At 39.2% G+C, this 24107-nt stretch overlaps 1 protein-coding gene across 24 annotated transcripts in view; it reads left to right on the top strand.

Annotated features, from left to right (window-relative positions):
* The window catches only part of SLMAP (sarcolemma associated protein), a 122837-nt gene that overhangs the window by 79393 nt on the left and 19337 nt on the right, over positions 1–24107 (top strand). For 4 of the 24 annotated variants that reach the window (XM_056867302.1, XM_056867297.1, XM_056867303.1 and 1 more), the window contains exons 11-18: positions 81–131; positions 932–982; positions 7506–7568; positions 12877–12936; positions 20561–20641; positions 20878–20937; positions 22055–22180; positions 22645–22719. In XM_056867302.1, coding sequence (XP_056723280.1) covers positions 81–131; positions 932–982; positions 7506–7568; positions 12877–12936; positions 20561–20641; positions 20878–20937; positions 22055–22180; positions 22645–22719 — 567 coding nt within the window. The remainder of the gene's footprint in view (positions 1–80; positions 132–931; positions 983–7505; positions 7569–12876; positions 12937–20560; positions 20642–20877; positions 20938–22054; positions 22181–22644; positions 22720–24107) is intronic. The other 20 variants (XM_056867300.1, XM_056867304.1, XM_056867307.1 and 17 more) reach the window with 15 other exon arrangements.

Genomic DNA, 24107 nt, shown 5'->3' with positions numbered 1-24107 from the left:
ACTAGTCCAAAAATACTTTCTTAAATGTGCTTTTCTTTTAAACTGTGAAATATCTTTTTCTTTTGGAATTCTGTTTGCAGTCCGGTTAGAACATCTTCAGGAGAAAGCTCTTAAAGAACACAGCAGTTTAGGTAGGTCTGACATTAAAGTACTTTGCTTAATGCTGAATTTTAGTCACTAAATTTTTATCCCTTTCACATGATACCAGGACAGTTATATGAGCTGTGGATGGCCAGAAGTAAGGATGTTTTAAAATTGTGCCCTTGACTAATTTGTTACAAACTGAAGATAAATAATTTGGCTGCCCAAAGACACTGCCTGCCCTGGATAGCACAGGCTAGCCTGATCTCATCAGATATTGGGAGCTAAGCCGGATCAGCCCTGGTTAGCACTTGAATGGGAGACCAACAAGGTTGCTATGCAGAGGAAGGCAATGGAAAACCCCCTCTGAAGTCTCTTATCTTGAAAACCCACAGGGGCTGTGACTTGATGGCAAAGAAACAAAAATACGCCACCTTAATAATTTAGGTAATACTGTGTTTTTAATACATCGGTACTTTAATGCTTATAATACATTGGAGCAGTAATTTGGTACTACAGTCCTTATATTACATTGCCAGTAGAGGGCACTGCTTTTAAAATGTTCAAACACACCAGGCTAGCTTGACCATTGCACTATTTGGTTAGTGGTGCTGTTAAAGGAGAAGCCTTCTGCAGCATTGAATTTTTTTGGATGTTATACTGACTTGGGCATATCTGATAGATTTGTTATGGAAGGAAAGGAAATCAGATGGCATTTTTTTCAGGTGCAATTTGTTTGTGCTAGATTATTGCGTAAGTCACCTGGTATAAGAAGACAATACAAAAAGTCTGCTGTCAAACACATAGTCCAATTTGCTTATTCAGAATTAATACTGTTTGTTAATCCTAGGCATACAAGTTGATGACTTCATTCCTAAAATTAATGGGAGTGCAGAAAAAGGTAAAGTATCCTGACACACTTCCTTTTTTTTGGTTTTAATTTTGTGCACATTTGTTTTGTTAATATTTCTTCTTAAAATGTAAAAAAGAGGAGAAACATTGTTAAAGAGGCTGGTGCAAGCAGAGGATAGGTCTATCAGTGTCTATTAGGCATGGTGACTAAGGGGACCCCGTTCAGAGGCAATCAAACTCTTGAATACCAGTGCTAGGAGTTAACATCAGAGCAATGCCTTGGCCTCTATGCCCTGTTGTTGGACCTCCAGAGGAATCGGTAGGCCACCGTGTGAGATAGGATGCTGGACTAGATGGAGCTCTGGTCTGATACAGCAAGGCTCTTCTTATGTTCCCTGTCTTTTCTTTACCTTGAAAAGGCATTACAAGGAATTTGGGAGGGGGGCTTGCAAACAAAAAAAATGTGGGTCACTGGGCTACAGTGAGGGGACCAGGGGACCCATCTTCTGTCAGTGGAATGTCCATAAGATTCGTTCCTGAGTAAAGGAGGCATTACAACTTTGTGAGTTCATTATGATACTTCAGTGTGAGTTCATTATGATGTTTCCAGATTATTGTAGGGAAATTAAAGGTATTAAGGATTAAAGTTATATGCACAATAGTTGAGGATCAGGGTGCTAGTATATCCAAACTGCTGTGAACCTAATTAAATAGGATATACCAAAATAACATGAACGTCAGCAGTGTTATCCAGTGCAGGTTACTTGAATTTGGCAGGCAATGCTATTCATGGAGTACCGTTCTAAATGATTAAGGAAATCATCCCTTAAATAATTTAGAAACCTTTTGTTATGCTTGGCTATCATCACTAATGTGCAGTGGGTAGCCGTGTTAGTCTGTCTGCAGTAGTAGAAAAGAGCAAGAGTCCAGTAGCACCTTAAAGACTAACAAAAATATTTTCTGGCAGGGTATGAGCTTTCGTGAGCCACAGGTCACTTCTTCAGATACAGCTAGAATGTGAATCCATCTGTCTTTAAGTAGAGGAGAGTGAATTCAGATAAGCATTAGTATGTAAATGTGAATAGCAGTCATGATGGGATTAGGTGTGGTATGCAGAAGAGTCTGTGATATCCAGGGGAGAGATGGGTGTGGAGAAATCAGCATTGGTAATGAGCCATGAATGCAAGGTCTTTATTCAGCTCAGGTAAATGCATTCTCTTTAGTTTGAATATCAACTGTAATTCAGCAGTTTCTCTTTCCAATCTCCCTTTGAAATTCCTTTCTAAGAGAACTGCTACTCTTAAATCTGCAACAGAATGTCCTGGAAGGTTGAAATGTTCTCCCACTGGTTTTTGAATATTGTGGTTTCTGATGTCAGACTTATGTCCATTTAATCTTTGTCTAAGAGACTGACCTGTCTGTCCAATGTAGATTGTGGAAGGGCATTGCTGGCATGTGATGGCATAAATCACATTAGAAGATGAGCAGGAGTATGAACCTGAGATAGTATGGCTGACATTGGTGGGTCCAGAGATGATGTTCCTAGAATCTATATGAGGGCAAAGTTGGCACCTTGGTTTGTTGCAGGCCTTGATGTCAGAGTCCATGTTCCTGTTAAGTAGTTTATCATCATGGATGAGAAGTTGTTTTAGGTTAGCCGGCTGTCTGTAAGCAAGAAAGGGACGCCCCCCCCCCCCCAGTGCTTCAGCGAGGGAAGTGTCATAATCCAGCATTGGTTGTAGGTCCTTAATAATACGTTGGACTGGTTTTAGTTGGGAGCTATAAGTGACAACCAGAGGTGTTCTGTTGTCATTCTCTCTGGGCTTATTTTGTAGTAATCTTGTACTACAAGATAAGCCCAGAGAGAATGACAACAGAACACCTCTGGTTGTCAATCCAGCATTGGTTGTAGGTCCTTAATAATACGTTGGTGCCCATCAAAAAGCATTGTCCAACAAAATTAAACCTGGGGTTGGTGCTATTGTCAATTTTTTTCACAACAAAGGTGGCAAATATATTCCAGGGGCTATTCAGGTTTTTAACCTGAAAATTACCCCAATTATCCTCTTTGGTGTTGCCATCTGGATTACAGTCATCAATGAATCTATAGATCGTCCACTGCTTCAGTTCTTACGAAAACTCCTAAATGCCCCTCGATGTGTTGCTGGCGTTACTCTTCGTTCCGAGTTTGGCCAAATGTCACTTGAAGCTAGGGCGTGGTTGGCCGCCTTTAAACTCCACCTTAAACTGTGCTTTAGCACTGAGGGGTTCCTAGCTTTTCTGAAGCATGACCCTTTCAAATCCTCATGGCAAAAAATCTTAGATGAGAAACTGGCGTTGCTGGGCTTCTCGCAGGATATGATATCAGATCTTGGGAAAACTGAAGCTTTTGCCAAAATTAAAAAACGCATTAAAGAGCTCGATTATAACAGCACTACTTTTCGTGCTCATCGTGTCTGTTCATCCCAGTTCTTCAGAATACCCCCTCCACGTGGTCTGCCTGCCTATACATATTATCTGACAACTCCTCATCTCTGTAGAGCTTTTTGCTTGGCTAGATTGAATGCTAATCCTTCTATGGTAATGCAGGGCAGAATTCTGAATATACCATACTCATACAGGATCTGCCCTTGCTCTTCTGGCTCTATTGACACATTAGCCCTTGCCCTTTTGGAATGCCGCTTTTAAGAGGAACTTCGATCGCACTATATTTCCCCCCTTTTAATATACAAATCCAATGCCTCTGTGACTGACATAATGCCTTTTTTACTAAGCGACAGGGACCCCAAGGCTACATTGTCAGTGGCAAGATTTATTTCAGTCCTTATATCCCTCCAACACTAGATATATGCTGCTCAAGATCAATTGATCAAGGAGCTTCTAAGGGATAAAAGGAAAGGAAAGGAATAATACGTTGGACTGGTTTTAGTTGGGAGCTATAAGTGACAACCAGAGGTGTTCTGTTGTCATTCTCTCTGGGCTTATCTAGTAGTACAAGATTACTACAAGATTACTACAAGATAAGCCCAGAGAGAATGACAACAGAACACCTCTGGTTGTCACTTATAGCTCCCAACTAAAACCAGTCCAACGTATTATTAAGGACCTACAACCAATGCTGGATTGTGACACTTCCCTCGCTGAAGCACTGGGGGGGGGGGGCGTCCCTTTCTTGCTTACAGACAGCCGGCTAACCTAAAACAACTTCTCACCCATGGACTCTGGCACCAAGGCCTGCAACAAACCAAGGTGCCAACTTTGCCCTCATATAGATTCTAGGAACATCATCTAGGAACCCACCAATGTCAGCCATACTATCTCAGGTTCATACTCCTGCTCATCTTCTAATGTGATTTATGCCATCACATGCCAGCAATGCCCTTCCACAATCTACATTGGACAAACAGGTCAGTCTCTTAGACAAAGATTAAATGGACATAAGTCTGATATCAGAAACCACAATATTCAAAAACCAGTGGGAGAACATTTCAACCTTCCAGGACATTCTGTTGCAGATTTAAGAGTAGCAGTTCTCTTAGAAAGGAATTTCAAAGGGAGATTGGAAAGAGAAACTGCTGAATTACAGTTGATATTCAAACTAAAGAGAATGCATTTACCTGAGCTGAATAAAGACCTTGCATTCATGGCTCATTACCAATGCTGATTTCTCCACACCCATCTCTCCCCTGGACATCACAGACTCTTCTGCATACCACACCTAATCCCATCACGCCTGCTATTCACATTTACATACTGTTAACATTTACATACTAATGCTTGTCTGAATTCACTCTCCTCTACTTAAAGACAGATGGATTCACATTCTAGCTGTATCTGAAGAAGTGACCTGTGGCTCACGAAAGCTCATACCCTGCCAGAAAATATTTTTGTTAGTCTTTAAGGTGCTACTGGACTCTTGCTCTTTTCTACTATCACTAATGTGATTATTGACATGAAGATTTGCTCTTTGCATTAAAATATCTTGGACAGTGAAGAAAGCTGAAAGCTGATAGGAAGAAAATAGATTCCTTTGAAATGTGGTGTTGGAGGAGAGTGTTACGGATTCCGTGGACTGCCAAAAAAACAAATCAGTGGGTTATAGATCAAATCAAGCCTGAACTGACCCTAGAAGCTAAAATGACTAAACTGAGGCTGTCGTATTTTGGTCACGTCATGAGACGACAAGAGTCACTGGAAAAGACCGTCATGTTAGGAAAAGTAGAGGGCAGCAGGAAAAGAGGAAGACCCAACAAGAGATGGATTGACTCAATAAAGGAAGCCACAGCCTTCAATTTGCAAGATCTGAGCAAGGCTGTCAAAGATAGGACATTTTGGAGGACTTTCATTCATAGGGTCGCCATGAGTCGGAAGCGACTTGACGGCACTTAACACACACACACACATTAAAATATCTGGCTTTCAAGTTTTTGAGCATGAGTTCTTCCTAGCTATGCTTGGTCCTTCAGCATTTGTCAAGACATTGTTCTAATTACAAGCTTAGCAGTAATAATCCACAGTGCTTATCCTGGGTAAAGCGAAGTGGTAGAATTGGCATGCAAGGATCCTGTGCATTCCTGTAGCCCACTTCTGGTGTGTTTCTGATGCCTGTTATAACTGAACGAAGCCCAAGTAGCAGCTTCAAGCACTGGTGCCTTAAGGAGCCATTCTAAGCAGGTCTGCTTGGAAGTTGCATGCTAATCGGTGGGGCTTAGCCCCAGGCAAGGGCCATTAGGATTGCAGCCGTAGAACACTCCCATCATCTTGGATGGCCTCCACAGAGATATGTGCTATGAAGAATTAGAAAGCAGTAGCTCTTGTGCGGGTTTCTTCCGGATGGTTCTGTGACTGTCCAAAACCAAAATCTGAGACGATAGCAAGTGTAATATAGTACCCAAAGAATGTATTTCTGCATAAAAGGGCAGATCTTTCTGCTGGAGGCATCTAACGTAACAGTTAATTCACCACTAATTCATGTATTATTGAGGTCAGGTATGAGTCATTATCTTAGATTAATCTTAACTGTGTTCAAAAGTAGGCAAACAGATCAGTTTCAAAACAGAAAGGTTGACTGCTTTCTTTTTTGATCTTTAGGTTTTGTCAGGGAGCTTCTCTCATTCTTTTAATTGTGTATAGTAGTTAGTATTCTCTTCTCTCCCCCCCCCCCGCCCACTCCATAGTTTCTAACTTTCCTATCACTTGACTTATGATTTCCCTTTTGGTTTACCCCAGCACTCTGAATTTTTTTTCTGAACAAATTATTCTGTACTTTGTCATATTTTATTCCTCCTCTATAGTTTGAATTATGCCACTTTCACCAGATTAAAAGTGAGTCCACATCAGCCCAGACTAGCTAGAGTTGCCCAGTCCAGTATTCTTTTGACAGCTGCTATGGTGCAAAGACGAGCACTGCTAAATCTTGTGTGAAGGAGATGGTGGCATGTCCCATCTTCCTGTTGCCTCTCAAAACCTCTGCTACCCTTCTTGTTGCATTATATGCCAGTTTGACTGTGTACCAACTGTCACAGTCCTTTGAGACCATAGATGAATCTCCTCTCTTCTACAGTTCCTCCTGCTCCCCTCAGTGTCAGTCTTTCTCCACATAAGGACTTTTCCCGGTGATGTCATAGGGGTTCTGATCAGTGTTGTTGCCCTAACACAGTCAAAGAGAGCAACTCCCAACGTCGGTCATTTCCGTATTCTGTGGACAGTCCTGTTCAAGTAGACTCAATGCTTGTTTTCCAAGCTTAATATCGTGAGCGTTGTTGAAGTTTTGTGGTAAAAATGGCAAATGTTAGATCTTGGAAACCAGATCAAAACCTCCTCTCAGCCATGAAGCTGTCAAGCGGCATTGGCTAGTCACCATTTTCACAGAAGGGTGAAATTCCGCTTTAATAGAAAAAGGGGAATACAAATATAAATAAGAGTGTAATCCTATTAGAGTTGAAAGCTGTGTGGAATAAAGCAGCACCACTGAAGGCTGAAAAATATCCCCTTAAGAGACAAGCTTTGAAATACTGCATCAAAAATGGAAATTTTAAAAGTCTGTTTTTTATCATTAATTCAAGGGTGCTCTACAAAGTGTAATGCTTGATAGACACAACTCTTTCCGGCTATTTATTTTAGCCATGGCTGTCTTCCAAACTGAACAAATGCTATAAAGACCATCTAGTAATATGAGGCTGTCTTAAAGCAGTTATGTAACTCAAAAATTGCAAGCAATCTAAAAACCTTAAATCAAAGAATGACCATATAGATAGTGCCCTGTTGAAACAATCTAGATTTTGGTATGGGGGAACTTGTCAACCAATCCTAACGTGCATTAATAAGAGGTTTATAAGTTTTAATAAGAGTTTTATTAGTTTTGAAGATACATGTAAGTCACAAGTGACAGACAAGTCATACAACCAATATTGGTTTAAGATCTATCATTTGTGAGTTGTATGCAGTATAGTCTACAGTATGTTACTGTTTGTTGGGTGGGGGTTCCTCCCTTTTGGGGGTAACTCTGTGAGACTTACCTTGAACCCTAAAAGATGAAGATTTGAACTTATAGGTGTTTCTTTCTTTACTAGAGCACTTTCTTTCAAAGAGTGGAGGGGACTGCACTTTTATTCATCAGTTCATAGAGTGCCAGAGTGAGTACAGAGTGTTCATCACATTCACTAAAAAGTCTATAAAAATCAATTTTTAAATAAATATATATATACACACACATACATATATAAATAATATACATTATTAGTGAGAATAGTTATATTTTTGCAGGCCTGTGATAAGGAAAACATTAAAAATGAGCTATGTTAAAAATATGCAAGTTAGACATCACTTTGACAAAGATTACTGCTTTTTATGTTTCTACATCAGCAACTACTATAGTTATCATTGCATTAAGTTAAATTGGTCTGCAATCATGAACAGAACACAGATATTGCAGGATGGGACCCTGAGGAGGAACTTACCCACAGCCTGAAACACACAACCTTTTTTTGGTGTGGTAGGATGAGGGTTGCCAGATTTCCATCTTAGCTGGCCTCCCTATCTACCTACTTTTACCTACCCACCGTTTCCATTTTTACCTATTTTTTATTCCCCATTCCTTCCCTTGTCTAGGGTACCCTGTCTGTTCCTTTTTCTTCCCTTTTTCCTCCCCCCACCCCTTTGACTGGTTCCCAGTTACTATCATAAGGTTTTAAGGGCACCATTGGTATTTTAACAGAAACTGAGGGTTTTCATAATAAATGACATGTAGTATGATTTTAATATTGTTGGAACTTGTTAGGCTCCCTGAGTCTGACTTAGAAATGACGGGATAGAGATCAGATAAATAAATAAAATATATTGAGCTGTGAATCTGGATGAAGCAATTGGCCATTGTTATACTACATACCTGAAATGAATCTTGTCGCTCAGCTTATCAAGGGCATATTTTGAAGCAGCTGAACGGCCTTCCTGGACTGCAGTCAAAGCTGACCATGCTCGTGGTAACCCACATCTTGCCACAGAAGGCCATATGACTTGTCCCTGTATTTTTAGATTCTATATTCAGATCCTGACCCATTACTGCCAATGGGATCATTTCCCCCCCCATTTCCATTAACAAGTTGCCAGCAACCTGGAGAAAAAATGCCTTTCCCCTTTAATAAAGGCTTAAGGCATGGAAATGGGCAGGTCAAGCTTTTCATAACATGGAACAGGAATAGCTCAGGTATATCACTATAGAAGAGAGTACAGGTTTCCCTTGTTTTGTTATACCAGAAGTGTAAAATTGAATCTATGAGTCTGTGGTGCCTACATAGTCAACTTCTCACTCTAAGGATTAGAATCCAAAAGCACTTCCACTCATGCAAAGGGGGGGAGTCCCCAACTTCCAACATTTCCCTCTTCCTCCAGCTGTAGCTCTCCGCCTCGCACATCCCATGCCTTTTCAGAGGGTACCCTAGTCTTTAGAAGCAGTGTTTCAGAGTAAAAAAGAAGCTGCAGTGGAAAGTTGAAGGTAGGGAATCTCTGGTGAATGAGTGGAATTCCACTCATGCTTCTCTGGCTAAAACTCAACTTCTGAAGCTGGGATAGGTATATTTGGGGCAATGTGCTGTACCTCAGTTAAACTTAAAGAGACGGATAATATAAAATGAGATCAAGAGATAGGTGAAGGCTTTTGGACAGTGTTGGCATGGCATAAACTTGCACATAATTCCGTGTTCTTCAAGAAAAAAATAGTTTGATAGAGTATGTTGTATATATCCTTCTAGTCCTCCTCTGTGTTTTATCTTTTTGCATTAACCTCTTCATTTTTTCACATAATTATATGTTCCATTAAGTCATGTTTAAATGTTCAAATAAAGTGATTGCTAGTAATAGAAAAAGGCAAAAGTGTGCAGGAGAGGTATTGGAAATGACTTTCCCCAGTGTACGGTGTTAAAAGTTTCCCTCTCAAATTTTGATGTTTGCTTTCCATGCTTTGTATCGCTCTCTTTTTGTGTGTGTCAACTAATTCTTTCATTAACACATCTGGACACAATGTTGTTTAAAATGCAAAATTTTATTTTTTTGAATAATTCTATATTAGGACAGTCACACACTATACATTTTACTTAACCAAACTAGGCAGTCAAAGATTTTGCTGTCTTGTTCAGCAAATGAGAAGAAATGCTTGGAGTAGAATAAAGTGAAAATATTGCTGAATAAAATTGTTAGCTATATGCAAAAAGCACTACTGTTCAGGAAATAGTACTTACGAGCAGGGACCTGTGAGAAACTTGTGGGAATCCCTCCCCCACTAGTCCCTGCTTCTTTCAACTGCTTTTTGCCATGGACAGACTCTTCCCCATATCCTCTTCTTCTTTGCTGCTTCCACCTATCATTTCTGCCTCTTTCTTCTCCTGTCTCTTTCCTGCTCACCTGCTGTTACCACTTCCCTTTTCCCTTCCTGCCACTGCCTTACTTTCCCTTCTGGTGTTAATTAGAGTGATTAATTAGAGCGACCTAATTAACAGGCGGCAGCAGCTGCCACCACCTTTTCCTCGCCACCTTTTACTTCAGTGTCTTTCTTTTTCCCTAACTCTCTTGCTGCCACTTTCTCCTTTCCCTGCAGCTTTCACCATGCTCACTGTTGCGCTATTGCTTACAGGGTTGCTAAGCAAACCCCCCCCCCCAAAAAAAAATTGCAGCTAAAATTATGCTTTTCAACCGCTTGGGCAGATTTAACCCTGCCCCGTAGCATTGTTTGTTACTTTTGGGATTTTTTTACAAACATGGCTTTTTACCTTGGTTGAGACTGTTAACATCATGTCTTCTTCGGTATCAAGAAACAATTGAACACTTACTTTGGCCTGGGGCAAATCTGCTTATTCAATAAGGACTGCATTGGTAAATCAGAAGGGAATTTTTTACCTACTAATCACTGAGGAAACACAACATTCACATTTAATACTCACTGTCCAAGCACTAGACAATAGATGAAGGAGCTGATATTTTACCCTTTCCTTGAAGTTTACAAAAAGACAAAAACCTCTCTCAGGGAAGACCTTCAAAAGTGTTTTCTTGAAAGTTTGCCTCTTGGACATGGTCAGCTATGGACAAGGAAGGACAAAAGAAGCATTCCATATGAATGGAATAGTTGTTACATGCTGGGCGCAGAAAAATCAAATGCCCATCCACATTTTCATGCTACCAAAATGTAACACAGAATTTCATTATTATATGCACATTCTTCCGGTGGGGTGGGGTGGGAGGAAAACCTTGGCTTTGTGCTTCCTCTCCTTGGCTTTATGTTTACTGCCCAGTTCCTTTACTTTATTCATACAAGTTCTGTTTATTCATTAATTTACCTACTTTGAGCAGACTTCTATAGAAAAGGCTTGTCAATACATAATGTAATAGCACATACATCAGCCTGCTTCTATAAGCTGAAATTTGTTCTTGCCCTCTTGAGTTCATCTGCTTATCTTAGTGCCTGGTGCCAAATGCTTTTTACTGGCATTAGCCTTATCCCTTAGGAACAGCTTTGTCTCCTGTCTAATATAACTGCTCTCTGACTAGCCATCCTTTATTACTTTCTCAAGGAAATGCGCAGCTGGAGCAACTTATTCAGCGCTGGGGATTCATTCATATATGCTTTCATAGCATTTAATGTTTCTTGTTACTTGATTACTCAGCTGTAGACTCTCAGCTGAATGTGTGAACTTAAGCTTCCATTTGAAAGTGTTTTGGCTGAACTGACATGAAATAGGAAAACATTGCTGTTTGATCTGTGAAGGCTGTTTATGTGCAAATCATGACATATTTGTGATGCACACTCATTGAATTTATTCATCAGTAAAATGTGCTTTTGAAATCTGATAGGATTATTTCTACAGGTCTGCTGTTTGAAGCACTTTCTTACACCATTCCTCGTGCTACCTTTGTGTATCTTCAGGATAGCACAGAATGTGTGATCTCTCCCATTTGCTGCCCCATCTGTCTTGTGCTTCCTCGTGTTCTTGTCTGACCTCTCAGCTTACCACTTTTTCTGCTGTATTTGTATCCTCCACTGAACCTTCTTTTTGGCCTCTCTCAGTCTGATTCTTTTTCTTCCATTGTCACATTAACAATTTTATTTTCCTTTCTGTTGTTGTTGTATTTCCCCCCGTCTCAGTATTTTGCTAACAAAGTATGAGGCCTCCAGACTTACACAGCCTGTTGCAGCCTTCTTGATGTTCCCACATACTGATCTTACTGGGGATCATTCTTAGAAATACAGTGAAAAATAGCAACTAAAACTAAATTTTCTTGCTATTGTTAAAAGTGGCCTAGAGTCAGAATTATAGGGCTAGAAATGTAGGATTAAAATAGTTTAATAATAGTGTTGTGAACTAGTGCTTGCAAAATAATAGCTCAAAACAGCTATTCCCCCCTCAATTATGTAAGGTTACAGTTAGTAGGAGATACACACTAGAAGAGGAGAGCGTAGTTAGGGTTGAAGAAGAAGAGTTGTTTTTTATATGCCGACTTTCTCTGCCACTTAAGGGAGATCAAACCGGCTTGCAATCACCTTTTCTTCCCCTTCCCACAACAGGCACCCTCTGAGGTAGGTGAGGCTGAGAGAGAATGACTTGCCCAAGGTCACCCAGCTGGCTTGGTGTGTGGGAGTGGGGAAACAAATCCAGTTCACCAGATTAGCCTCTGCCGCTCATGTGGAGGAGTGGGGAATCAAACCCGGTTCTCCAGATCAGACTCCACCGCTCCAAACCACTAGGATGTTAAAAATATTGTATGGGCTGTTTCTGTGCCTGTGAAAACTAGGGTAACTTTTAGCTTTCTGACCACCCTCTCCAAAACGGTACATTTTGTTCCTGGCTTCTGAACTCTACCCTTTCTCTCAAATTCACCACCAGGTTTCAAAATACTAGTTAGTATTGCTCCCAGTATCCAGAATATAGATAAATTTTGGCTATATTGGATGTACACAGTGCTCTGAATTCAACTGTTCAGCCATCATAGTTACATTCTGTGTGTAAGGTCATTGTTGAGCTACCAGGGATTTTTACACCCCCCCCCCAACCAATGAATATGAATATATTTCCATTCTTCACTCAATATAGGATTTTAAGTTTTTGTTATTAAGAAGCACATTATAAATACATAAATGTCTTCATTAAATTACTTCTTGTAAGGTTTGACACTTTGATCATGGAGGACGCCTCTTATTTCTGATCAAAAGCTTTGTTTCCCTAAAAGCCGACTGTTTCACATTTAATTTCCCGTTTTGCTTGTGCATAGCTGGTTAACATCACCTTTTGTATAATTACTTCATTGTCCTCTAAAAATCCCTCTGGATTCTAGCACAGAGAAGTATGAGGTAATAATGTCCTGTTCAAATTTGGTCATGGAATGTAGATTACAGAGACGTGTACAAGTAAATGCTTGCACAATTTGAGATAGGATAGTAACCCCTATTTTGTTCAGCAGACAAGCTCATAGACGAAGGACATCTTTCCAGAGTGGATGAAACAAAGATTCTGAAAGGTTAGACATTATTTTATTTGTTTTTGAGAAATGTTACAAGTCTTGGAAACTGGGCTATTGATCTTCCTTTTTAAAAATCCAAATATTTTGATTAATGCTTGAAGGAATATGATAAGCCAAATGTTAGACTTCATAAAAAGAAAACATAATAGGTATTATTTTTGAAGGAAACTTGTTTTAGCCTCTTAGCTGCAATGGCTTTGTATGTATTGTATATATTGTAATAGATTTGCAGATGTCTCCTACTGGATATAAGAATAAAAAATCACTGCTCCATATCCAGTATCACCTTGTCCTAAAACCTACTTCAAAGTAAATTTGCTCAAGGAAGGTAACGTACTTGTGGAGGGAATGCTGAAAATGGCTCAGTTGTATTTTTGTAATTGCTTTTGAGGTTTCTGCTCTTTTTGAAAATTTTATTTTAAACCTGAAATATAGAAACATTGATTCATGGATATCTGCCGTTCAAAGGTTATCCTGCCCTAAATTTGATAATTTAGTAATTAATTTCACAGCATTAATGTTCTAAGATTTTGCTTTATCGAATATGAACTTACAATATTTATATTTATTTAACGAAACTCCAATATTGTTGAGTTTCCTCAAACTTTGTATAGGTCTTAAATTATTACTGGTAATTAAAGTTTTCACCTTTGGTTTTAGTACAGTCTTTGGGGGAAATTACCGTTTTCATGTTGTGTCAGCTGTGAATCTCCTGCATGTTCTTGTTTGTGCAAAGTACAGGCAGCATGCCATATTTGGAAAAGAATGCAGACAAATAAATGCTAGTGTAACTTAATGCTTGCATGTCAGGATAATCTTGTTGAACAGTGAGTTATTTTTTGTGTTGGCGTAATGCATTCCATATAACCTTTTAAAAGGTCCTGTCATGAAGTTTTAAACACTTTGTGCAGCATAGGAATGGGAGAAAGCTCAGCAACAAAAGGAAATGGTATAAAACAAAGTTCTAAACTGCTCTTGCAACTTGCTCGCTTTCAGGAGGGCTTGTCTGTAGTATGAGGGGTGACTGTTCATGAAACAAGTACAGAGACTTCTTGGACATGCAATACTAGTTAAATGCATCTGCATATGTATGGAATAACTAGGTCCTTGGTCAGAGGGGTAGCTGTGTTAGTCTGTTGTAGCAAAATTAAACTCGAGTCTCATAGCCCCTTAATAACTAACAATTTTTTTCCCAGCATAAGCTTTTGTGAGTCAGCACTCCATCTGATGTCCTTTGTTTCCTGCCTTTTTCTGACTAGCAGTTAATACTGTCATTATAATTAATACTGTTCTGTATATTAAAGTATGAAATCAGAATGGGAGATCAGGAGTGAGAATTGGGGGAGGAAGGAAGGGAATGGAATCTAGTAGTGGTGCACTGCTTTTTTAAAATGCCTCTTTCTCTCTCATTCAGTTCGTCACTATGTTGCACAAAGCAACCAACTGTGCCTTCTGTGTCCATATAGGGAAGTAAGAGCTAGGTTGCTGCTGCAGTAGCAGCAGATGCAAAAAATAAACATTTCTAAGATATTATGCCTATAGTGAATCTAACAGCATTTAACATACTGCTATAAAAATGAGTTTGGTTAGTCTTTTGTTATTTATTGTGTGAAACTGAATGCTTATATTAACAGCAACTTCACTATGTGCGGAGTTTTATAGAATAGCATAAGCAAAAGAGATTCCTTAATCTTAAAATCTAAATTTAGAGCAGGACACAGTGGAAAGAAGACAACAAAGGGCAAAGGTGGCACAAGTATAGGGTTGCCATTTCTGGGTTAGGAAATTCCTGGAGATTTGGGAGGTAGAACCTGGGGAGGGGAGGGACCCTAGCAGAGTATGTCATACAGTCCACCCTCCAAAGCAGCCATTTTCTCCAGGGGAACAGATCTCTGTGGTCTGGTGATCAGTTGTAATTCCAGGAGATCTCCAGGCCCCACCTTGAGGTTGGCAACCCAACACAAGTAAGGGGATATATGTAAGCAAATGCAGTTTCCTGCACTTATACTTGGTTTCAGTTGGAGATAAGTTTTATGAGGATCCATAAGGAAGCACTAACATTTTTGATAATGGGTAAGGTTGATTATTTTGTCCTTTGTTAAACACGGAATTTACACCAAAGCCAAGAATGCTCTCTGTGTTTTCTGAATAGCATTTCTGACTGAGAGACCACCTGACCTCTGTTTGAAGATGAAGCCTTCACTGACTGATTTCCACCTGTTAAAAGAAGGAACACTCCTATTTATTTTGGCTCATTATAGTCAGATGTCTGTGTTCTTGCTCAACAAGTACACTTGCTCCACTCAGCGTTAGAGGATTATTTTCTCGTGATCAGTATCTTTCCCTTTCAACACTGACCTATTTCTAGAGCAAGTATACTTCATTCTCTCTTGAATTTCCCTCTGTATTTCAGCTTGATTGGGTAACTGTTAGCATAACTTTTCAAAGCTTACTTTTTAAAGATGGGGATTTTTTTTAATGCAGTTCTCCATATAACCTTTTTGTAACATTCTATTAGTAAAAAAAATCAGCAACTATGAAAATGTTGAATGAAAATTTTGAACCTCAGTCTGATCATTTGTTAGGAATGTCATAGCTGTTTTTCTGTGGCATTCATTATGTTAACAGCCTCCAAAAACCCTGGAATGAGTTCCAGTTTCATTTCGAAGCCTTTATTAATGGTGGATGGATTTTTCCTAACTGAAAGAAATATGGCTCTTTTAGTTTACGTGGGAGACTCAAAACATATTACAAAATTTAGCAATATCGCAGGAACAGTATGAGACATTCAATAAACATTGTAATAATACTGGGATACAAAATTAGAAAACAATAAAAACAGTGTAGGAAATGACTGAAGATATGCAAATATTGGATTAGAGAGATGTAGAAAAGAATGCAGGAGAAACAAGAAATGCATACCATAAATCCTCTGGAACCAATTCCTTTACGACCCTATTCTCCTTATAAAAAGCCCTCTTGAACAATTCAGTTCTACCCATTCTTCAGAATAACAGAACTGACCTTCCTGCCCTCCTTAGGCAGGCCTTCTACAAAGTAGGAGCCCCAACAGAGAATCATAGAGTCATAGGATCATAGAGTTGGAAGGGACCACCAGGGCCATCAAGTCCAACCCCCTGCACAATGCAGGAAATTCACAACTGCCTCCCCCCCATACACCCCTAGTGACCAGAAGATGGCCAAGATGCCCTCCCTCTCATCATCTGCCTAAGGTCACAGAATCAGCATGGCTGACAGATGGCCATCTAACCTCTTCTTAAAAACCTCCAAGGAAGGAGAGCTTACTACCTCCCGAGGAAGCCTGTTCCACTGAGGAACCGCTCTAACTATTAGAAAATTCTTCCTAATGTCTAGACGGTTGAAGGAGCTGGGTATGTTTAGCCTGAAGAGGAGAAGACCGAGAGGGGATATGATAACCATGTTCAAGTACTTGAAGGGCTGTCATATACAGGAGGGTGCCAAGTTTTTTTCTGTTGCTCCAGAAGGTCGGACCAGAACCAACGGGTTGAAATTAAATCAAAAGAGTTTCCGTCTAGACATTAGGAATAATTTTCTAACAGAGCGGTTCCTCAGTGAAACAGGCTTCCTCGGGAGGTGGTAAGCTCTCCTTCCCTGGAGGTTTTTAAGAAGAGGTTAGATGGCCGTCTGTCAGCAATGCTGATTCTGTGACCTTAGGCAGATGATGAGAGGGAGGGCATCTTGGCCATCTTCTGGTCACTAGGGGTGTGGAGGGGGGAGGTAGTTGTGAATTTCCTGCATTGTGCAGGGGGTTGGACTTGATGGCCCTGGTGGTCCCTTCCAACTCTATGATTCTATGATTCTATTCCATTCTTTTGATTAAATTTTAACCCGTTGGTTCTGGTCCGACTTTCTTGGGCAACAGAAAACAACTCGGCACCCTCCTCTATATGACAGCCCTTCAAGTACTTGAACATGGTTATCATATCCCCTCTCAGTCTTCCCCTCTTCAGGCTAAACATACCCAGCTCCTTCAACCTTTCCTCATAGGACTTGGTCTCCAGACCCCTCACCATCTTTGTTGCCCTCCTCTGGACACGTTCCAGCTTGTCTACATCTTTCTTAAATTATGGTGCCCAAAACTGAACACAGTACTCTAGTTGAGGTCTAACCAGAGCGGAGTAAAGCGATACTATCACTTCGCGTGATCTGGACACTATACTTCTGTTGGTGCAGCCCAAGACTGCATTTGCCTTTTTAGTTACAGCATCACACTGCTGACTCATGTTCAGTGTTTGGTCTACTAAGATCCCAAGATCCTTTTCACACACACTACTGCTCAAACAAGTCTCCCCCATCCTAGAATTATGCATTTGATTTTTCCTACCTAAATGCAGAACTTTACATTTGTCTTTGTTGAAGTGCATTTTTTTAGTTCTAGCCCATTTCACAAGGGTCATCTAGTCCAACCCCCTGCACAATGCAGGAAACTCACAACCACCTCCCCCCCCCCCCCCCCAGTGACCAGAAGATGGCCAAGATGCCTTCCATCTCATCATCTGCCTAAGGTCACAGAATAAGCATTGCTGACAGATGACCATCTAACCTCCTCTTAAAAACCTCCAGGTTTTCTTCAATCTAAGTCTTCTCCATGGTTTAAATTAATAAAAAAGACCACTTAAGAACCAAATATCTAGTTAACATCTCAATCCAAAAGCTCAGAATGGCTTTCACATCTTTACATTTTCAAACAATGCAAACTGCAACATTGGATGGCCGATGTAAATGCATTGTGCTAATGGTACTTTATTATATCTGTGGCTCTGCTATAGAGGATTCATTTCATTATATTTTAGCTTATCCTCTTTACTCAATACCTAGGGGAAAATTTCTTCATACGATATTAACTGGGTTAAACTTGCCTCCTGGTTTCAATAAATTAGTATTTTTGTTGTCAGACACTGACTCATTTATCACTTATAGGCTGTCACTTTTAACTTTAATAGAAAAGAGTAGGAGTCCAGTAGTACCTTAAAGACTAACAAAATTTCTAGCAGGGTATGAGCTTTCGTGAGCCACAGTTCAGAGCTGTGGCTCACAAAAGCTCATACCGTGCCAGAAATTTTGTTAGTCTTCAAGGTAGTACTGGACTCCTACTCTTTTCTACTGCTAGTGACAGACTAACACAACTACCCATCGTGACTTTTCATTTTAGCAGCTAAAAAGATAAGAACTAAACTGGTGCCAAAGAATATAACTACCGGTAGCAAGAACTGATGGCCAGCTAGGATAAACTTAAACTGTTCTGTATTTTATCTTAATTTTATTTTGCATTTTATTTTTATTGTATAATTTTTTTTTGTTTCACCATTTAATTTATTTTGTACAGGCCTTTGGCAACCTACAAATAAATGTTACTACTACTACTACTACTACTACTACTACAGGCAGCTACTGTTCTTACCGATTTTCAGGGTGGTGCCTTGAACAAACTTTGCTCACATGAGCGCAGCTGTCACAGTGGGGCATATTGGGAGAGATCATTTTTTAGATATGTGGGTCCTGTGCCATGAAGGGCTTTGTAGATGATAGTCAGTACCTTGAATTGAGCCCAGGAACTAATCGGTAACGAATGGAAAAACTGCAGAATGCATTATCTGCTTAGTTCTTGATCATCATTGAGCTGTGGTGCTCTGTACCAGCTGGTGCTTCTGGGTTCTTTACAACTGGAATCCAGAATATATCTGAGAGACTTTATCAGCAAAGAACTTTGCAAAAGTGTCCAAACTAATCATGAGGTTCTGAGAATTTAAGTATTCAGGTCTAGGATCTTAGCAAGTGTCAAATACCTGAAACAACTGAGCTGGTCATGAACTAGCTGCCGCGATGGTAGTAAAAAAATAAGATTTCTTTGCCACTGTCATTGCCACCTCTTAGGCTTTCCAGTTTGCTCTACATCCTGAACTCTTCAAATCATCCAGCTCTGTGGTAAACCAAGGGGCCAGATCCACCTCAACGGAGTGAGAGGATGGGCTGGGGCAACCTTGTCAGTAGCTTCCAGGAGCTTTGCATGCTGGTTCTACCGTGGCATCAACAGAACTCACATCTGGGATTCTAAATCCTGCCAGAACATTCTGGATCCAGTAGGATCCATAAGTCTCTGTGGGTAGACTGTTTTAGAAGAGGGTTGGTGTCACACTGACTTGTGCCTAGAGTTGGTGGTGTTAAGATAATGGCATAGGCTGAACCTCCAGGTCCCAAATTAGGCCTTCCTCCCAAGGATCAGTGCAAAAAAAATTAACTCCAAAGTATGTTCTCTTTCATGTATTGGGCTCTCCACAACCTCAGTGACTCGACCCATGGTGGCCAAAAGGGGTATGAAATCCTGAGCTGGTCCAAAGTGTCCTTAGCATGAATGTTGAAGTATCCCAGATCAATCAGTCTGGGGGACTCCAGCACCAAACTTGACATCACCTCTAATACCTCAGTCAGGTCACCCACTGAAAAACTAGATGGCCCATTTGCCTCTGCCTTGAGCCAACGTTGTTTGTATGTGTTGTAAGAATGTGCTCATAGATTAAATCTCTGTTCACAGAAGTAACCCTCTATCTTTGAATTTCTTGAATCCAATTCCAGTATGGAGAAGTGAAGAATTTCTCTGTATTGTGTCAGTTTTTGGCCAGACCTAAGGAGCCCTGTGGCGCAGAGTGTTAAGTTGCAGTACTGCAGTCAAAAGCTCTGCTCACGACCTGAGTTCAATCCCGAAGGAAGTTGGTTTCAGGGAGCTGGCTCAAGGTTGACTCAGCCTTCCAACCTTCCAAGGTCGGTAAAATGAGTACCCAGCTTGCTGGTGGTAAAGGGGAGATGATTGGGGAAGGCTCTGGCAAACCACCCTATAAATCAAAGTCTGCCTAGTAAACGTCGGGATGTGACGTCACCCAATGGGTCAGGAATGACCCGGTGCTTGCACAGGGGACCATTACCTTTACCTTTTAAAGACCTCAGCCAACTTTTGACACTTTATCGTAGTATACAGAAAAGCTTGTGGATGGAACACAAAAGGTGATTGATGGTTTATGAAGACCTTGATTTTAGGGAAAATGTGCATTTCCCACAAATGCCATTTTTTAAAAGGTACTCGTATTGCTTAGCTTAGTTTTAATGTCTGGGTTCTCTTAAATGTCATGCTAATATCATCTGTGTATTATATTCTTAAAGTGTTTTTCTTTTCTCTTATCCAGTGTGGTACAAAGCAGTGTTTATTCCTAAAAGCACTTTTCTGTCTAGCATGTTACAATATCTCTATTGTTTTGGAAATGGTTTTCTGTGTGTGTGTCTCTCCTGATTTGCTCCCAGAATTAGTGAACAAAACAACTAACTTTACACAGGGTTCCAGCTGGCCAGAGTACAATTTTAGACAAAAGGCTAAACTATGCATGAGGCAACTACATCCTGTGTTGGATTGTTTAGTATTAAATATGTGACCTGAGGATATTTAATCCAGTTGGGAACAGGATTGCAAAGACATAGGAAAACATTGATTTTAACAAGTGGGATTTTAGTCTTGTCCTCTTTGCTTTTACAAGGCAAAATTGAACTACCTTAAAAGTACCTTGACAAAAGAATTGTTTGTATTTTACAGAAAATCAAGCAAAAGCAAAAGAAGCGGATCTATCTGATACTCTTAGTCCAAGCAAGGAGAAAAGTAGTGACGACACTACAGGTATGGTTGGAGTCATAATGTTGTTCAAGTGTATTGGGATATCAAAAAACCTAAAGGAAAACTTTTAAAGAAAAAACTTTTACTTTTAACTTGATAAAACTGATATATCCTAAATTGTTGCTCGTGTGAGGGATTTAGTGTGAGTGTGTGTGTGTGTTGCTGCTGCACTTTGCTGAATTTTGTACTTGTTTAATATATTCAAATAATTTCAAAAAATATTTTACTTTCTCCTTTAGATGCTCAGATGGATGACCATGAACTAGATGAACCTATTGCTAAAGTAGCTCTCTTAAAAGGTAAATTGTTTTCTTAAACTTTCAATATGGTGGTTTTTGTCAGTTCTTTTAGATCAATAAGAAAGGAGTTCCCATTTCATATATTTCCTGCCAACTTATTGCTAAAGCACATTTGTATTTTTTACTAAATAGTGCCTTTGTACTAACTAGGAACATATTCCAAAACCTTTAGTCATGCAGCCCAGATGTCCACAGAAGTATCTACATGGAAATCAGGCAACAAATGACATTAATGGATATCAGTTTGATTCCTTCAGAAAACATACAAGGACACTAAGCAGACCTCTTACTTGAAGGCGAAGGATAGGATCCAAAAATTATGAAAATAGTCCCTTAAGCCTACCAAGGCTTTTTTTTTTTCTGAAATAGCAACTATCCTTACTTGACAGGAAATTTATATTTGAAATTTTGTGGAGTATTAAAAGCAGTTTGTTCATTATTAAGTTTCCTGTGTACACTTATGTACTTGAAAATAAAGCCTAGGCAAGCATGAAATTAACTTCAGTTTTTTACCAGTACTGACTGTATGAAGTGCAGGGGGGTGGGGGTGGGAGAGGACAGTGGGAGGTACCACTTCAGCCATTTTCTTACCAGTACTCAATACCTGTTCATACTAGTTTACTTTTGCCCCTGGTCCTGAGAACTATAGATTATTTCCTCTGTAATTTAGTTTGTTCCAGTTTCCCCTTCACTGCATAAGGCCTTCCTTGTCCTGGATGCTGTGAGGCCTCTGGAATACTGAATATTCATTTTTGAGTAACATAATGTGGAAGAAAAATAAAATTAAAGTCTGAAAAGAAAATTCTACGTTCAAACCATTTCACCACATATATGAAGATTGGCTAGTATTTGAAATTTTAACAGTGCAGAATATGTTTTGATTTGAATTACCTACCTACATGATTCTTACTGAGTTTATACTTTATTTCTATATGCTGGACTTCATCGTGTGAATATTTTCCTTCCTAACAGTGTTCTAATTTATCTCATAACTTTTGTCTAATTCAGTGACACATAGGTTACTAACTTTGCATGATTCTCAAATTCCTGTCTTCATAGGATAGTAGAATCTTAGGCATTGCTAAAACTGATGCTTTAAAGAAAAATGTTCTTTTAGCAGATGAATTGCAGGGTGCACAATCAGAAACTGAGGCAAAACAAGAAATTCAGCAGCTGCACAAAGAACTGGTTGAAGCCCAAGAGCTAGCTAGAACAAGTAAACAAAAATGCTTTGAACTGCAAGGTGAGATCAAGTTCCCTTTGAATCTGCAGCATACCTTGGAAAACTTATACCCAACTGCTTCAGTGACAGTTTCAAACGGCAATATAAATCAGTTTGATCTGATCATTCTTAATAAAATGTGTGAAGAGTGCCTTCTATATAAAGAAGGTGAAAAGTCAAAATCTTGATGAATTTAAGGACTGGAAATGGGTTTCAGTCAGTTTCATTTTCTTGCTGCCATTCCATAGCATAATGATGTCAAGGATGCACTGAAGAGAGGCAGAGAGAATTTTCAGCAAAAAATTAAATAAAATCATTAACTACTAGCAGTGCGATTTAATCAATTAAATATGTTGATTTACTTATATTGACATGTTTACTAAAGATGGAAATAAAATAAAAAACTAATTTCTCATCATTTTAGCTATGTAATGATAAACAATATTCACTTAAACTGTATGTATATACTTTTACTATACTTACAGCTCTTTTGGAAGAAGAGAGAAAAGCTTATAGAATACAAGTTGAAGAGTCCACCAAGCAAATCCAGATTCTCCAAGGTATAAAACCCTTCCAAAACGTATGCAGAAATGTAGGTAATGTAACTGTAGAAGTAAAGGAAATGATTTTTAATAGGATTGTAATTTTCAGTATTTTCTGATGCAAAATTATGAAAGCCGAATTCTTAATACTGAAGAATATCTATGCAAATTATGACACTGCCTCGGTATCAGAATTGAGAGGTTATACAAGATTGGGAATGTGAGAAACCCAGCTTCCTGAGGCCAGATATTCCTTAGCAAAATCTGTCATCACTAGGCCAACAATAAATAATCCTTCTGAATTTACTCTGTATTCATGTTTTAGGGAGGGGAAGGGATTCTAGCCTTCCCTTTTTCTCCTTATTTGGTACAGTGTGCTTGGGCAGCATGGTTGTGAGGAAAAATAATTTAGAGTGTTTCAGAAACAAAGAACAAATAGAAAAACTGTTTTATTGCACTCATACACAAGTTAAGTTAATGGGGAAATCCAAGAGAGGACAATACAGAGTACAGAAAGTAAAAGCAATAATTTGCTATCTAAACAACACTTCGTATGTCTTTGCCTTTGGATGTCCATGAAAACCTGTGTTGGAATAAAATAGTGTTACAGGTTGAGTATCCCTTATCCGAAAATCCAATATCCAAAATGATCCAAAATCCAAAACTTCTGGTGAGGTAGTGGCACCTTTGCTTTCTGATGGTTCAATGTACACAAACTTTGTTTCATGCACAAAATTATTTAAAATATTGTATAAAGTATTGTATAAAATTATCTTTAGGTGATGTGTATAAGGTTTATATAAAACATAAATTAATTTCATGTTTAGACTTGCGTCCCATTCCCCAAGATATCTCATTATGTATATGCAAATATTCCAAAATCCAAAATCATCCAAAATTCGAACACTTCTGATCCCAAGCATTTCCGATAAGGGATACTCAAGCTGTAATCTTTAAGGTGCCACAAAACTCCCTTTTATTTTTGTTGTAAAATATTAACATGGCTTCCCCTCTGAAATTGCTGCTTTCCCCCATTTTTTATTGTTTTCCATATAAGATAGTAAATATAATAATGCACTCCCTTTAATGTTACCACCCACCCTCTTCCCCAACATACCTCATTAACAAGAAAACAAAGTAAAAGCTGTGCATACTCAGGTAGCTAAGAGTCAAGAATCAGAAAAGGAAAAAAGGGAAAGTGAGAATGAGGTATGGAGGAGGTGAGAAAGATCATTTGTGTATTTATTATGACATTTCTAATCTGCCTTTGTGACAGGATTTAACATTATTCTTGTACTTCAAACAGTATTTTAATACTGAAAACCAACTTCAGCTTTTAAAAATAGCTTTAGAGTAGAGTATAATAAAAGTTATGCCACAGATGTAGTGGTCTACCAGTGTTGGAA

Source organism: Euleptes europaea, chromosome 1 (genome assembly GCF_029931775.1).
Source record: "Euleptes europaea isolate rEulEur1 chromosome 1, rEulEur1.hap1, whole genome shotgun sequence".
Lineage (NCBI taxonomy): Eukaryota > Metazoa > Chordata > Lepidosauria > Squamata > Sphaerodactylidae > Euleptes > Euleptes europaea.
Note: the sequence above shows the minus strand (reverse complement) of the source record. Positions and strands in the feature narration are given on the sequence as shown.